This window comes from Colletotrichum abscissum (genome assembly GCF_030869225.1).
Source record: "Colletotrichum abscissum strain IMI 504890 chromosome Unknown Scaffold_4.1, whole genome shotgun sequence".
Taxonomy (NCBI): domain Eukaryota; kingdom Fungi; phylum Ascomycota; class Sordariomycetes; order Glomerellales; family Glomerellaceae; genus Colletotrichum; species Colletotrichum abscissum.
In genome coordinates, this window is record NW_026850320.1 from 1,610,633 (window position 1) to 1,624,302 (window position 13,670).

General features: G+C 53.4%; 5 protein-coding genes across 5 annotated transcripts; 3 read left to right on the top strand and 2 right to left on the bottom strand.

The window, feature by feature from the left end:
- Positions 1 to 1,139: 1,139 nt before the first annotated feature.
- CABS01_02469 (myo-inositol 2-dehydrogenase) lies at positions 1,140 to 2,274 on the top strand (the record flags this gene model as incomplete). The annotated part of the gene is made up of 2 exons (XM_060535847.1): positions 1,140 to 1,466; positions 1,531 to 2,274. 2 exons carry the CDS (start codon positions 1,140 to 1,142, stop codon positions 2,272 to 2,274), a joined length of 1,071 nt encoding a protein of 356 aa, XP_060396152.1.
- A 440-nt stretch (positions 2,275 to 2,714) lies between these two features.
- Positions 2,715 to 5,184, bottom strand: CABS01_02470 (uncharacterized protein; the record flags this gene model as incomplete). The annotated part of the gene is made up of 7 exons (XM_060535848.1): positions 2,715 to 2,812; positions 2,887 to 3,870; positions 3,966 to 4,217; positions 4,278 to 4,727; positions 4,779 to 4,866; positions 4,949 to 5,075; positions 5,126 to 5,184. 7 exons carry the CDS (start codon positions 5,182 to 5,184, stop codon positions 2,715 to 2,717), a joined length of 2,058 nt encoding a protein of 685 aa, XP_060396153.1.
- A 684-nt stretch (positions 5,185 to 5,868) lies between these two features.
- Positions 5,869 to 9,085, bottom strand: CABS01_02471 (MutS domain V; the record flags this gene model as incomplete). The annotated part of the gene is made up of 8 exons (XM_060535849.1): positions 5,869 to 6,392; positions 6,466 to 6,934; positions 6,982 to 7,382; positions 7,438 to 7,525; positions 7,577 to 7,846; positions 7,900 to 7,940; positions 7,991 to 8,312; positions 8,366 to 9,085. The coding sequence occupies 8 exons, from the start codon at positions 9,083 to 9,085 to the stop codon at positions 5,869 to 5,871; spliced, it is 2,835 nt and encodes a 944-aa protein (XP_060396154.1).
- A 522-nt stretch (positions 9,086 to 9,607) lies between these two features.
- On the top strand, positions 9,608 to 11,022 carry CABS01_02472 (uncharacterized protein; the record flags this gene model as incomplete). The annotated part of the gene is made up of 2 exons (XM_060535850.1): positions 9,608 to 10,034; positions 10,085 to 11,022. The coding sequence occupies 2 exons, from the start codon at positions 9,608 to 9,610 to the stop codon at positions 11,020 to 11,022; spliced, it is 1,365 nt and encodes a 454-aa protein (XP_060396155.1).
- A 530-nt stretch (positions 11,023 to 11,552) lies between these two features.
- CABS01_02473 (WD domain-containing protein) lies at positions 11,553 to 13,164 on the top strand (the record flags this gene model as incomplete). Its single annotated transcript, XM_060535851.1, has 2 exons — positions 11,553 to 11,777; positions 11,839 to 13,164. 2 exons carry the CDS (start codon positions 11,553 to 11,555, stop codon positions 13,162 to 13,164), a joined length of 1,551 nt encoding a protein of 516 aa, XP_060396156.1.
- Positions 13,165 to 13,670: the final 506 nt, after the last annotated feature.

A 13,670-nucleotide genomic window follows, 5' to 3' on the forward strand; every position in this document is an offset into this window, starting at 1 on the left:
CAGGAAACCGGCACCAAGGATAGGGAAAAGGGAGGGGGTGAAGTACGGGGATGGAATTTGGTGATCCCGACAAAGCGGATCTAGGTAATGCGGAGGATCAGATAGACTCATTGAACACGGACATTACCCCGTATCCGTAATGCGGGTTAATACATGTTACCTCTAAGATTGTGACACATGCAGGGCATGACCAGTTCTGGAACGCACACTTGTCGGCTACCCCAGGTTCCTAAACAAACCCAACAAGTTTTTCTTAGTTTCTTCTTTAGCTTTGGGATATTGGGGTATATTCGTAGTGTACCATACTTAGTCGTGTGGTGGCGAGCTTATACGCAGAGCTTGGTCTCGTTCACGTAATCTGCCCGTAAGACATAAAGACCGGACAAAATTACCGCAGACGCCAATTCGAGATTCGGGGAAACTTGCCCCGATAAGCTGAGCAACCAATGCGAAGCTCTTTTTTGTTCATTTCTAACCCCCCACCTGCCTCATTCGCAAAAAGGGGAAAGTGGGCTGTCTTACACCGGTTGCAAGCCAAGTTTCGAGATGCCTCAAAGCTTTCTTACAGCTCAGCATTGCTGCAAGTTCACGTGGGCTCCTCGACGCGTCTTGACTCCTGAGCGCGCTTTTGTGGGATTCCGACATGCGCTTCCACTTTCCCACTGGTCAATTGGCATGAGATGGTCCCCTCAACGGCGTCAGAGGTGCCCCGCGATGGAGCTCTTTATTCGTGTCGGGAAATGGTTTCCGATAGAGCTCCGAGGACGGTGAGGTTCCGTATGAAAGGCTGTGAAATATAAGACACCAGAGGTCCCTGATTGTTTGTAGAGCTATGTTAAGCCGTCCTCGGTACCTTTCGACTCCTCCCAGGTCGTACATTTGCGCCAATGGTCTTAGACTAGAGAGGAGAAGCATCCCACCGGTCCTCGTCACCGCCATTATTCGTAGATTCTTTCATCTTTAGTACCCTTACGACCGTCAAGCTCCCGTTCGATTTGCGCACCAGAGAAGATAGACATAGACATAGACCGCAATCCACCCTCCTCACGATCACAAGTCAAACCCTGAACACCGGACTACACTACGACCACCTCAGTAATCACCACACGAAACGTCACCAGAACCGCAAAGAAAGCAAAATGTCAACCAAGAAGCTCTCAGTAGGCGTCGCAGGCCTCGGCCGCATGGGCAAGCGCCACGCTCTCAACTTTCACCAAAACGTGCCCCGCGCGACTCTCGTGGCCGTCAGCTCCCCCGACGCTAGTGAGCGCCAATGGGCCGCCGAGAACCTCGCCCCCCACGGCGTCACCGTCTACGAGTCCTACGACGACATGCTCGCCCACAAAGGCCTAGAGGCCATCTGCGTGGCGTCCGCGACCTCTGTCCACGCCGAGCAGGCCAACAAGGCCATTGAGAAGGGCAAGCACGTCTTGTGCGAGAAGCCATTGGGCACTACTGTTGAAGTTGTAAGTGTCTTGTCCTTCCCACCTGAACATGTGCGGCGAGAGGGAACTAACAACACGGCCACAGTCACAAACCGTCGTCGACACAGCCGCAAAACGCCCAGATCTCAAAGTAATGTGCGGTTTCTCCCGCCGCTTCGACGCCTCCTACCGCGACGCCCACGCAAAGATGCAACAAGGCCTCATCGGCCGCCCCGCCATCCTCCGCAGCCAGACCTGCGACGTCCTCGACCCCTCAGGCTTCTTCGTCGCCTACGCCCAGTTCTCGGGCGGCATCTTTGTCGACTGCAGTATCCACGACATTGACCTCGCGCTCTGGTTTTTTGACGAGGAGACCACCAAGGTCAAGTCCGTCCACGCCGTGGGCATCACAGCCGTCGAACCGGACTTGCGGAAGCACAACGATCGCGACAACGCTGTTGGCACGGTCGAGTTTTACGATGGGCGCATCGCGTATCTGTATGCTTCGCGCATGATGGCCGCGGGCCAGGAGGATTCAACGGAGATTATTGGTACCAAGGGCAAGTTGTCCGTCAACCTGTTGCCGGCGGAGAACCATGTAAAGATTTACACACCGGGAGGCATCCGGCAAGAGCTGCCGCAAACGTACTGGGATCGGTTCAGGGCTGCTTTCACGACCGAGGCGATTGAGTTTACCGAGAGTGTGTTGGAGGATAAGCCTGTGCCGATCAAGTTGACTTCAGCAGTGGCTGCTGTCAAGATCGGTGCGGCATTGCAGGAGTCAATGATCAAGGGAACCAAGATCTGGTTTGACGAGCAGGGCAACCGGACGGAGAAGGCCCAATTGTAGGCAGTAAATTGCATTCGGTCTTCTTGGCCTTGATCTATCTACGAGGCTACCCTGACATTGGGAAGTCTGTATCATGCCATGCCTTCCGTGATGGCCGCTACTACATTCACTTGCTTCTTCCATCATCATCCCCTCTGAGACTCCAATACCTTCAGACCATCATGGTCAGGGATACATGATCCACAAGGGTTTGTTTCTTGGGTGGAAACCTTCAGCACTGAGGTGATGTCAGTCATACTCTGCGATGTTCTGTAGGGATCTCCATACCTTGTACCGATAAACACGTGTTGGATGCCTCTGTCCTCGAATGCATCCTCTCCTAACATTCCTGTCGCTCATCCAGTACTCATACAGTATCTTTGGATACTGAATCCCGGCCAAAAACTCGCATGATGCTGCGTCACTGAGTTCCCTGATGAACTTCGGGAGATCTGTCAACTTCAAGAAGGTTTGCAGCATTCCTCCAAGTTGTCCCCTTCGAGGTTGAAGTTTGTTCGTGAGCTGGAGGAGATTTCTGTGGTGATGGTGAGAAGAAGGCCTTTGGATAACAGAGCAGCCAGTGGCAAGGCAGAACCCCGCACCACCAAAAGTTGAACGGCTTTGGCAACTCACCAGGAGGCTCGACTATCAGCCGTCCTTTTCTCATTTGCTTCGCCGTTGCCTTGTCGGCTTTCCAAGGGCTCGGCTTCACTCTGGTGTGGGAAGACGAAGAGGTACTCTGCTGAGCGCAGCTGGTGGAGGCTTTGGTGTTAGGTGTCTTACTGCCTGATGCTTTGACACTCGGCTCTTTGGAGTGCTCTCCTTGGGCCCCCTCAGAGAATTTGAAGCTTCGTGGTAGGTCTGCGCTATGGAAGCCGTACGGGCGACTTGGCCGCTCCGGAATGGCGGGAGCAGATGTCCCCTCGGTCTGTGTGACTTCAGACCCGCGCAACACGTATTCTCTTCGCTGTCTTTCGACGACTCCCGTAACAGCTGTCTTATTTTCCTGAGAGTGACTAGAAGCAGCCTTGCAAGTAGAGACATCGCATTGCCCTGGCTGCGGTCCACTAGAGGACTGGAAGAACTGAAAGCCTCGAGGGAGGCTGTCGCGTTTGAAAGCGTATGAGCGACTTGACCGCTCATAACTGGCTGGAACTGCAGTCTGCTCGGGCTGACGGGCACCGGAGTCTTCGGGCAGCGAAATTGGTAGGCATACCCCCTGAATATGGCTAGAGAAATTCAACGATAAATTCCCCAAAATCGTGTCTTTCTTGGTTCCGGAGCCAACTTGTGCCTTCTCATCTTTGGATTGAGACTCTGGCGCTACACCAATGTGCGATGAAAGCTCGACAGAGGCAGACGTAGCGATTGATTTGCTCATCTCGGTGACCGGGACGGCTCTCTCACCACCCTCGCTGCAAGACTCCCAGTGAGTAGATGCATGTGATGATGATGATGATTGAGGGCGAACATTCGGAACAGCCCCGTTTCCAGTGACCACTTTCGGCGTCGCCGAAAGACTGCATACCTGGCTCTGGTTGATACCTGTTGAGATACTCTTGACCTCGGGGCTCTTTGCCTGAAAGTCGAACTTGAAGTCTTGCGGAATTTGGCTCACTATCGCACAATCAGCCTGTGAAACGTGTGAAAAGGATCCCGAAGTGTTTCGAAAATGGATCCAGAACTCGCCGAATGGCTGGAAAAGGACTTACCTCTGGCATCTTTGGAGGTGGGATTGGGATTCTCCGCCGTTCTAGACTTGTTCGCCGGTCCAGGGATAGACTGCGAAGAGTGTTTAGCATCATCCGGTCGACTGATGAACTCCGTGCCCAAATTTACCATGGATACGCGCTTTCTGGGCCGAGGAATCGTCTCATCGTCGGAGCATGGGTGCTGGTCATCGTTACCTGTAGCCGAAGGGATGGTTTTCGGGGTGTGCGGCAGCGGAATGTCTGCTTGTGTTCCTGCTTCGACTTCTTTGTGTCAGTGAAGGCGGAGCCGATACTCGACAACCAAGTACCTACCATAACGTCTCGGAATACCACTGCCATGTTCGATCACAGCTTGAGTGCCGACGTCACTCGCGCCCTTCACACTAGTCACCTCCTTTGTAGCGTCTTCGAGTATCTCGATGCGATCAACAGCGGTGGAAAGAATCTCCAAACAGAATGCCGGGTTCTGTTTGATGAGGTCCACGAAGGTGTCCTGTTGAAGAAGCTTGAGGAGATAGGGGCTAAGTGCTCGCTGCATCTCCTCGTGCATGAAAACCCACAAGTCGTCCTGCTCCTCAATGATGACCTCGATGACGATGTAGAAATCTCCCATTCTGTCAGTGCCACTGGAGAGGATCTCGCCAAGCAAGTAGCCTGCCTGGAAAGCAATCCTCTCTTGCAACGGGAGAATGCCGAGTGTCGCGGACACCTCGTACAAGGAGAGGAGGTCTATCACTTCAGTCTTTTCCGTGATCAGGCTTTCTGCTAATGGTCAGCACACTCCGCCTTCTCAAGGCCGAAGAAATCACCCACCTCCAAAGTAGAAGTACTTCAACACTGTGTTCAGAGCTGAATGAGGGAACATGCGCTCCTTCAGTGGAATCTTTCTTATTCCTTCTTTCTGGAAACGGCCGTTAGTAGTCAAAGCCACTTTGAAGGCCATGCGAGACCTCGCGAGACGATACGCTGCATGAGGAGCTTACCATCTGAACCATCTCTAGGATGTGGTCGATCAAGCCGCTCTTTCCGCGTACCGCCTTGTCATGAAGTTCCCATTTGCTGGCACCCATTGTAAGAAGAATGTCGGCGTCGTTCTTCGTCTCCCAGAGGCTATGGGACGTCAGCAAGGTGAAGATAAATAGACCCTTGGGGGAACTCACGATGGTAGGTCGAACTCCTCCATGGCTTCTTCGCCATACTCACAAGGCGGGCTCTTCATAGCGCGCAAAAGGCCGCTGGGGCGTGGTACAATGCACAAGATATTCGAGTCCAGAGGTGAGGAATGAATTGGATGTAAAAGACAAGGCCTCAAGGCAGAGTGGGAAGTCGATCGATGAAAGAAAACCGTTGTACAGGATAGACGCGGCAAGGTGGGTGGATGGGGAGGTACCGACCGTGGAGGTTGCGATGAGGGAAAGATGCAAGGTCCGAGGGTGGTTGGTGCCTTCCGTTCGATCGGTAAACTCCCTATCCCCTGGAGGGAAGGAGCGGTGGGTGCTTCTTGCCCTTTCCAAGCCAGACTCAACACGTACCAAATTGCGAATGGCATCAATCCAAGAGCACTGGGATGATGCACCTTGCTGCTTCTATGCACAAGAAGCTCCTACCATCCATTTGAAGACCAATACAAGACTAGTTGTCCTCATGGCTCTGTGTACGCAGTCTTGGACAGACATGTCAGAAGCTCAAGCTGCTAGGAGACACCGTTTCTAATCACTGAGCGAACCAGACCTCTCGCCTTATCTTGTGTGTTCCTATGAGAAGAAGCGAACTACGATACACGTCCATCTCATGAACAACAGCCAAGTAGGTGGCCGACCCATACCTATAACACAACCTAGCAACGAAAGAACCATGTTGTTTTGAAAGTCATCTTCAGATCGCTTTTCCTCAAGTATTCCACTCAGCTGCTCCAAAGTGACTCGGCATCAACAGTGTCGAAGACGTCTTCGTCCTCGAACTCCTTATCCTCCCCGTCCATCCCGTCTCCGAGAGCCTCACTAGCGTTGCTACTGCTTTGATTGCCGCCGTTCTCGATGGCCTCCATACGCAAGACGAACTCCTCTCGGAGACGTATCAAGTAGCTTCTCATCGATGAATCATCCATTGCTGAACTTTTCACCTGTTTGAGCTGTTCGTGAAGATTAAGTATCAGCTTGCGTCGGTTGAGCATCTTCCTCGCTTGAGAAGACTGCTTATTCTGTTCCCTTCGTTGATGCAGTGATATAGCAACTTCCTCGGCAACTTCCAGGAACCGTTTGGGAAATGCCATTGCCTTCGCAAGTGTGATGCCATAGAGCAACTCCTCAGTCTTTCCCGACTCAACCTTGTACATCATAGTTAACTTGGGTACGTTATTGTCCGTCGTCGAAACCTGCGTGACGAGACGAAGATTCAGCACTCCGGGACGATCGGCTAGGACGTCGGCTAAGGCATATTGAGTTAGCTCCCGACCAGGTCCACCTGTAACGAAGTCAAGGGATTGTGCCAGGGGACCTACCAAGCTCTGTGAAGTGAGTTGCAAACCACACAATGGCACGGCTCTGTATAAGGGCTTCGGCTATGGCGATCGCAATAGCAAGTCCATCTCGAGTGCTTGTGGCTCGACCTAGTTCATCTATGATGACGATGCTCTTGTGGGTGACATTGCTTGGGCACGTCAGTACTGGAACCTCCTGCGTCAACACTACGTACCTAAGGATGAAAGCCATCTCTCTCATCTCAAGCGAGAAGCTTGACATATTGGACTCAATATTGTCGTTGGTAGTCACCCGAGCGAAGATATTGTGTACAATGGGAAAACTGGCGTATTCAGCAGGCACGAAGCAGCCAATTTGTGCCATGATCTGGAGCAGAGAGATACTCTTGATGTAAGTGCTTTTCCCGCTCATATTGCAGCCAGTCACAATCTGGAAACGGTGCTCCTCGGTAGCGTAATAATCATTCGGTACAAAGCCACCCTTCAGAGTCTGCTTACGATCAGCATGTGTTGAGGCAGCCAGTGGGTAGGCCAAACCTTGTCCATGATGGGATGCCTAGCAGCTTTCAGCGCTAGAGTATCTGATATTTCCGGTCTTCTCCAATCGAAGGTCGAACTTGCCTGTGCAAATGACGCAATCATGTCGAGCAGTGCGATTGAATCGCAGACGCGGTAGAGGGGCTGCAGTTGAGTCCGGATGCTGTCGATGAGGTCCTGAATAACCTTGTCACTCAGCATGACCACTTCCGCAACGGAGTCGGTGATTCTCTGGTTCAGTTTCTTGAGATGCATTGTGAGACATTCGATGTAACGACCCCTCATCGTCCGGTTGACAAGCACCGCAGGAATAGCCCGGTCCTCGAAATCCACTGCTCGCATTCGGAGGCTGTACTTGCGCCCGTTATCAAACCGTAGGATAGCTTCGATACTATGCTCGCCTGCAATCCTTGTCAGAATGAGGAGTGGACGGTGGGGGAGGGTCAGCTCAATTACGATTTAGCTCTTCAACATGTTTATGGACGTCATCGGTGTTTTCCTTATAGGCTTGTCTGGCAACATCGAGAAGCCCGTTGATTCCAGGCTGCTGCATTGTTAGCCAATTTTCAGCATCATTGACCGCAAAGCCACTTACTTTGACCGCAAAAGTTCTTTGATTTCGTAGGTCTAGAGCGCTTTTGACATAATGAACATCCTCATGAATATTCTGGTACACAAGCTCTCTGGCGGCTGCAGTCAACTCTGGCTGGCAGAGATCTCTGATTTTGGTGAGAAGAGGGCACGTGGCAGGGCCTAGCGCCTGGAACACTGGTGGAACGGCATCTATGAAGGTCTTGACCATCAGAACATGATTGATTGCTCTTTCTGACGCCTCAACGGACGGTTTGTTAGGGATGATGACAAGCTATCCCAGTCAGCAGGGCCTGGAAGATATCAGCAGTTATCGTGGTTCGGTACCTTGGTCAGCATGCTCTCGACATCAGGAAAAGCCTTCAAAGCTGCACAATCTTAGTCAGTCGCCGATGACAAAAAGATGGGAGAATCGAACCTGTTCGGACCTCTGCAAACATGTCTTGATTTGCAAGAAGTTCCTCCAATGCAGCAAATCTTGGCTCAAGGTATGACTCTTTTAGTGTAGACGGCTGCAGTAGATTACTTCGAAGTACCCGGCCGCCCATGGGCGTCAGTGTATGCTTGAGAACACCGTAAAGGCTGTCGCTAGACGCCGCGTGGCGTCGATTTTGCAGGATCTCGAGAGACATGATGGCAGATACGTCAATCATCATTGTATCCTCCGAGGGCTGGTAACGAATGCGAAGAGAGTGTGGAACAACACGCACGGAGAACTCGGTCTCCAAGAAACTCATAGCCTTTACATAAAGTCAGTGATTATGCTAGCGTGGATTTCCGAGGATACTTCTACCGCGGCAAATGAGCAAGTCGCATAAAAGCTGCCTTCGATAGCAACTTTTACAGCTTCTGCGTCTTCTCGGAATGCGAAGGTTTGAATACGATTGAGCCCATCCATCTCTGACCAGTACTTTCTATCAAGAGATGTGATCTTTGTATCTGGCATATGTTCCTCGATATGGCTGTAAAGCCTCGACTTGGGATTCGGGGGGCAGCACGAGCTGACGATCAGGAGATGGGTTGGCTCCATGATCTGAAGTTTGTGGAGAGTGCGAACGAAGAACCTGTTGTCGGAGATTTGGCTGAGGATGGCTTCTCCGGTATCAACGTTGAAGAATACAATTCCAACAGCAGGCGTGATTCCGCGAGCCTCGCTCAGGGCACACACAATGGTGTGTTTGGCGCTGTTGGGCAGAAAAGGGGTTCGCGACGTGCGACTAGTGTGGGAAGTGCTCGGCCGGGTCGTACGAGGTCTCGATATAGTACCACCAGTATCAGTACCGTAGTCGTAGCTTGGGGTGTAGTAAGAACTAGACACAGGATCTTCCGCTGAAGATGGTATCGGCGTTGCCGTGTAGGAGCCTTCTTCTCTCGGATTTGCTGAGCTTGTGCCCGTTCTTGAGGTTGTTTGGGGGAAGTAAGGAGACGCCCTTCCGTATGGTGCTGGTGTCTGAGAAGGAGTGGTCATGTAACCCGTCGAAGGTCTCGGCGGCCGCAAGTATCGAGCATCCATCTTGTGGCGATGTGGACTACACCAGCCGAGATAGTGGCGGTCTCGCAGTTCAGGATATATTTGGTAGACTACAGTGGTGGGAGGTGAGGCTTCAACTAGCAGAACAGATCGGGGTTACCCTTACTCGGAAGAAATAGATGGGGCGTCGTTGAGAAGAATCGAAGAACCTCATACCAAGATCGCAGCAACGGGCAACAGCTCCTGCCTGACTTACACGGCCGAGCCGGGGTTGCCCCGGTCTTGTCAGGAGTGGAGCCACAAGCACTAGCCACATAACTATCGGATGCACAGCCACTAAAGTAATGAGATGTCGGCTGGTGGAGTCAAGTCGTCATCCCCACGGCCCTGACACGCCAGGAAGAGTTTGCGACAGGCTTGGAAAACCAATCCGCACAGGAAGCCAAACCGCGTCGCGCCGCGACACCACGACTCGAACTGCCCATCTCGACCGACACCGATCCGGGACCAGGCTTTTGAAGCCATCGCGACATTGGTGTTTAGTCGCCCCGCCCCGCCGTCAACATGTTCGGCATCCTGGGCGCCCGCGACCGCAGCGACGGCACTGAGGAATATGCCTCGTTCGACGAGCTCTTCGCGGCGCTGAAGACGCGCATGCAAAAAGATGGGTACAAGGTCGTCAAGTCACGTACCCATCGAAACAAGGTCGGCGGCACCTACGAGAAAGGAAGCGAGGTCGTCAGATGTGATCTCGTCTGCGATCGTGGTGGCCAGCCTTACAAATGCACAGCGACGCAGCTGAAGACATCCACCAAGAAGACCAATTGCCCTTGGAAGGCCAAAGCCGTCAATCGTAAGACGCTGGGGAAATGGATCTTGACCATCATATGCAGCGAACACAACCATGAAGCGCGTACGCCCGACCCGCCGACCGATGAGGAGGATGCTGATGCGGAGGGAGATGCCGACGTCGTTCAGGACGTATCAATTGGTATGCCTCCTACCCCGGTGCAATCCGTTGTTCCTTGCTAACCTTCCTAGTTCCGGAAGTGCAAAACTCTGGTCCGGCGCCAGATCCTACAACAGCTGCCCTCCTTCTCATGGTGGGAGCCGCTCCCAACACGATGCGACTTACCGGCGAGACCTTTCACAACTTCAAGTCCGAGTACCGCAAGATGTCGAAACCTGAACGCCTGGGTATACTAGCCCAGATGCAACTGCGCATCGCAGCCATATATGCCGTCGAGAACGAGGATATGCAGAGACAAGAAAGGCAGGCTAGGCAGGAGAAGAAGCATCAAGAGATCGAAGAAAGTCGACGCAAATCGCAAAGCACACAACAGCCGCAGCAGCAACAGCAGCAACAGCAGCAGCAGGTACCACAGCAACAACTACCACAACCACCGCCCCAGCAACAGCAACAGCACCAACAACAGCAACCCCCTCAACCGCAACAACAGCAGCAGCATCAGCAAGTGCAACATCAACAATATCAACAACATCCCCAACAGCACCAGCAGCAACAAGTACAGAATCATAATCTTGGCCACAATCATGGCCATAACCACAATCGGGTTCAGCAGCAGATGAACCAGATGTCCCGGGATGGCATGGCTGGTATGCCTAAGCACCCGTTTGAGCAGACAACCCACGACGAGCACGCGCAGTATAGAGATCGGCAAGCTGAGATCGAGGAGCGCAACCAGAGGACGATGCAGATGCGCGGGCAGCACCTTAACAACACCTTCCAGCAGCAGAATGCTGTCCAACAGACGCCTATTCCTGTGCCTCAATTCGGCATGCAGTCGGCGCAAGGTCAGCCGCAAGTGTTCCATCAGTACACTGCGACTCCTACAAATAATGCAATGTCAAAGGGAGCGTCAAGTGCCTCGCCGGCCACAAGCTCAAAGAGGCGTGGCCGGCCGAAGAAGACAGCTATGGACCAGACACTCGACCCCAGCCTTCACATGGGAAGATAGTCGCCGCTTGTGCCGTTGGTCATTGGAAGAAGAGGAGGAGGGGAGATTGTGTATGATGAGCTTGAGAGGGCTCAGTGTGTGTAATGTGTAAGAGGGTTACAGATACCCTACCGGATGGAGGAACTGGGGCATGGCGTTTATAAGGATACCAGCGCAGCAAGCTGGCCCGGACATACTTAGTTTTCTTCTCGCTGAAAAAGCACAGTTCCGGGAGAGAGCTGCCAGGATGGCTCTCGGAGTTTGTTCATCGTCTGAACTGGGGGTCATTTTTATCTTGTCAATGCCCGCACTAACAGACAACATATTGTTTCTCCACTTGCAAATGCTAGCGATGACATTTTTTAGACCGTTGTAGTGGGGGCGTCGCAACCACGGGCAATTTTTGACCGATGGTCCCTGGTCCACCGTCCCGTCTGCGCATCAAAATTTCTGCCCCACCATCCCGCATCGCTGTAGTCGAAATATTTCTGACAATTTCAAAGACCAAAAAAGGACTATTTTCGAGCAGGCGGTCAACCGACGCAACAACCATGGCGACGGTACTCCCCCCGCCCTCGAAGCGTCAAAAGCGCGAGACGCTCGAGAAGACACAGACTCAGCAAGATGTCACAGCAATGGCTCCGGGCCTTGAGGGCTCTTTTAAGGCCCGCTTCGTTGATGGCGACGGACAGCAGCTGGCTGAGGTGATCGAGGTGCCCCTCGCCGACGCTTCTGAGAAGAACTTGACTCTCCTTCTCAACACCTTGCAAGGAAAGGTCAGTCATATACTTTCTGTTGGCAGTCCCGTATACGACCGTTGTCTAACCCCCAAGACAGGATAGAGAAGACTTCCTCCCGTACAAGTTCCGAATCCACATCCCCGACACAGATATCATCGTCGACCAATACCCCACCAACCTCCTCGAGCTCCTTCGCAGCCATGGCGTCGCAAACCCCTTCGAAACAACAGTCACTCTTAGTGCCGAGCCCCAGGCCGTATTCAAGGTGCAAGCCGTCACCCGCATGGCCCATCGCATCCCAGGTCACGGCGAAGCCATCCTCTCAGCCCAGTTCTCCCCCGAGACCAGCAAGAGGTTAGCAACGGGCGGTGGCGACAAGACAGCTCGTATATGGGATACCGAGACAGGCACCCCGAAGTTCACACTCTCGGGCCACTCCGGCTGGGTGCTCTGCGTTGCGTGGTCCGCCGACGGCCGCCGCCTCGCAACGGGCAGCATGGACAAGACGGTTCGCCTCTGGGATCCGGACAAAGGCGTCGCTGTCGGCCAGCCCCTATCTGGCCACGCAAAATGGGTCACTGGAATCGCCTGGGAACCCTATCACCTCTGGCGCGACGGCACTCCCCGCCTGGCATCCGCCAGCAAGGACGCGACGGTGCGCATCTGGGTCGTCAACACGGGTCGGACAGAGCACGTCCTGTCGGGCCACAAGAGCAGCGTCAGCTGCGTGAAATGGGGCGGTACTGGGCTCGTCTACACGGGTAGCCACGACAAGACAGTCAAGGTCTGGGACTCGGTCAAGGGCACTCTCGTGCACACGCTCTCCTCACACGCCCACTGGGTCAACCACCTCGCCCTATCTTCCGACTTTGCCCTAAGAACGGGCTTCTTCGACCACACTCCCACGCCGGAGACGGAGGAGGCTCGCCGCGCCAAGGCTAAGGAGCGCTTCGAGAAGGCCGCCAAGATCCAGGGCAAGGTGGCCGAACGCATCGTCTCGGCTAGCGACGACTTCACAATGTACCTCTGGGACCCGTCACAAGGCACCAAGCCCGTGGCGCGTATGCTGGGTCATCAGAAGCAGGTTAACCACGTCACTTTCTCCCCGGATGGCACTCTCATCGCCAGCGCGGGCTGGGACAACCATACTAAGCTCTGGAGCGCGAGGGATGGCAAGTTCATCAACACGCTGCGCGGACACGTCGCGCCTGTGTACCAGTGCGCCTTCTCCGCCGACTCGCGGCTGCTTGTGACGGCATCAAAAGATACCACGCTCAAGGTGTGGTCCATGGCGACGCACAAGCTGGCTGTAGACCTTCCGGGGCACCAGGATGAGGTGTATGCCGTTGACTGGAGTCCCAGAGATGGCCAGCGCGTGGGCAGTGGTGGAAAGGATAAGGCTGTGAGGTTGTGGTGTCATTAAGGGGGCAAGGTTTTGCGCGTCTCTGCTGCGCGAAGTTGGGCAACTGTTGCCATGCGTGGTCTTGCGCATATGATGGATGGGTTTTTGGCAACTAGAATACGGATACACAAAAGAGAATATACCCCATTTGTTCCCAAGCTGCCCATGCCTTATCTCACGAATTTTGCCTTGGCCTGCATTGCTAGACATCTTGAACCACTCCGCTCGACGTCGCAGGACTGTGTTGTTGGGCACTGCATATTCGCCTCAATCTGACATGAACTGTACCAGATAAACTCTACACCTAGACCAGTTGTTCATTTCGTAAGCGTTTGTCAAAAGCCAAACTACGTTCCTGGAATGGTGACACAAGTTTGCCTTTCTGCTTTGCCCAGAGCATGGGCCATTACATCCAGCATCACCCCGGATGGCCAAGACTCAATGGAAGAATCTCCTCTGCAGACTTGTTTGATCTGCACAGCGTTAAAATAAATAACCGCCGTCTATCGGCTACCTTAGAATAGGCC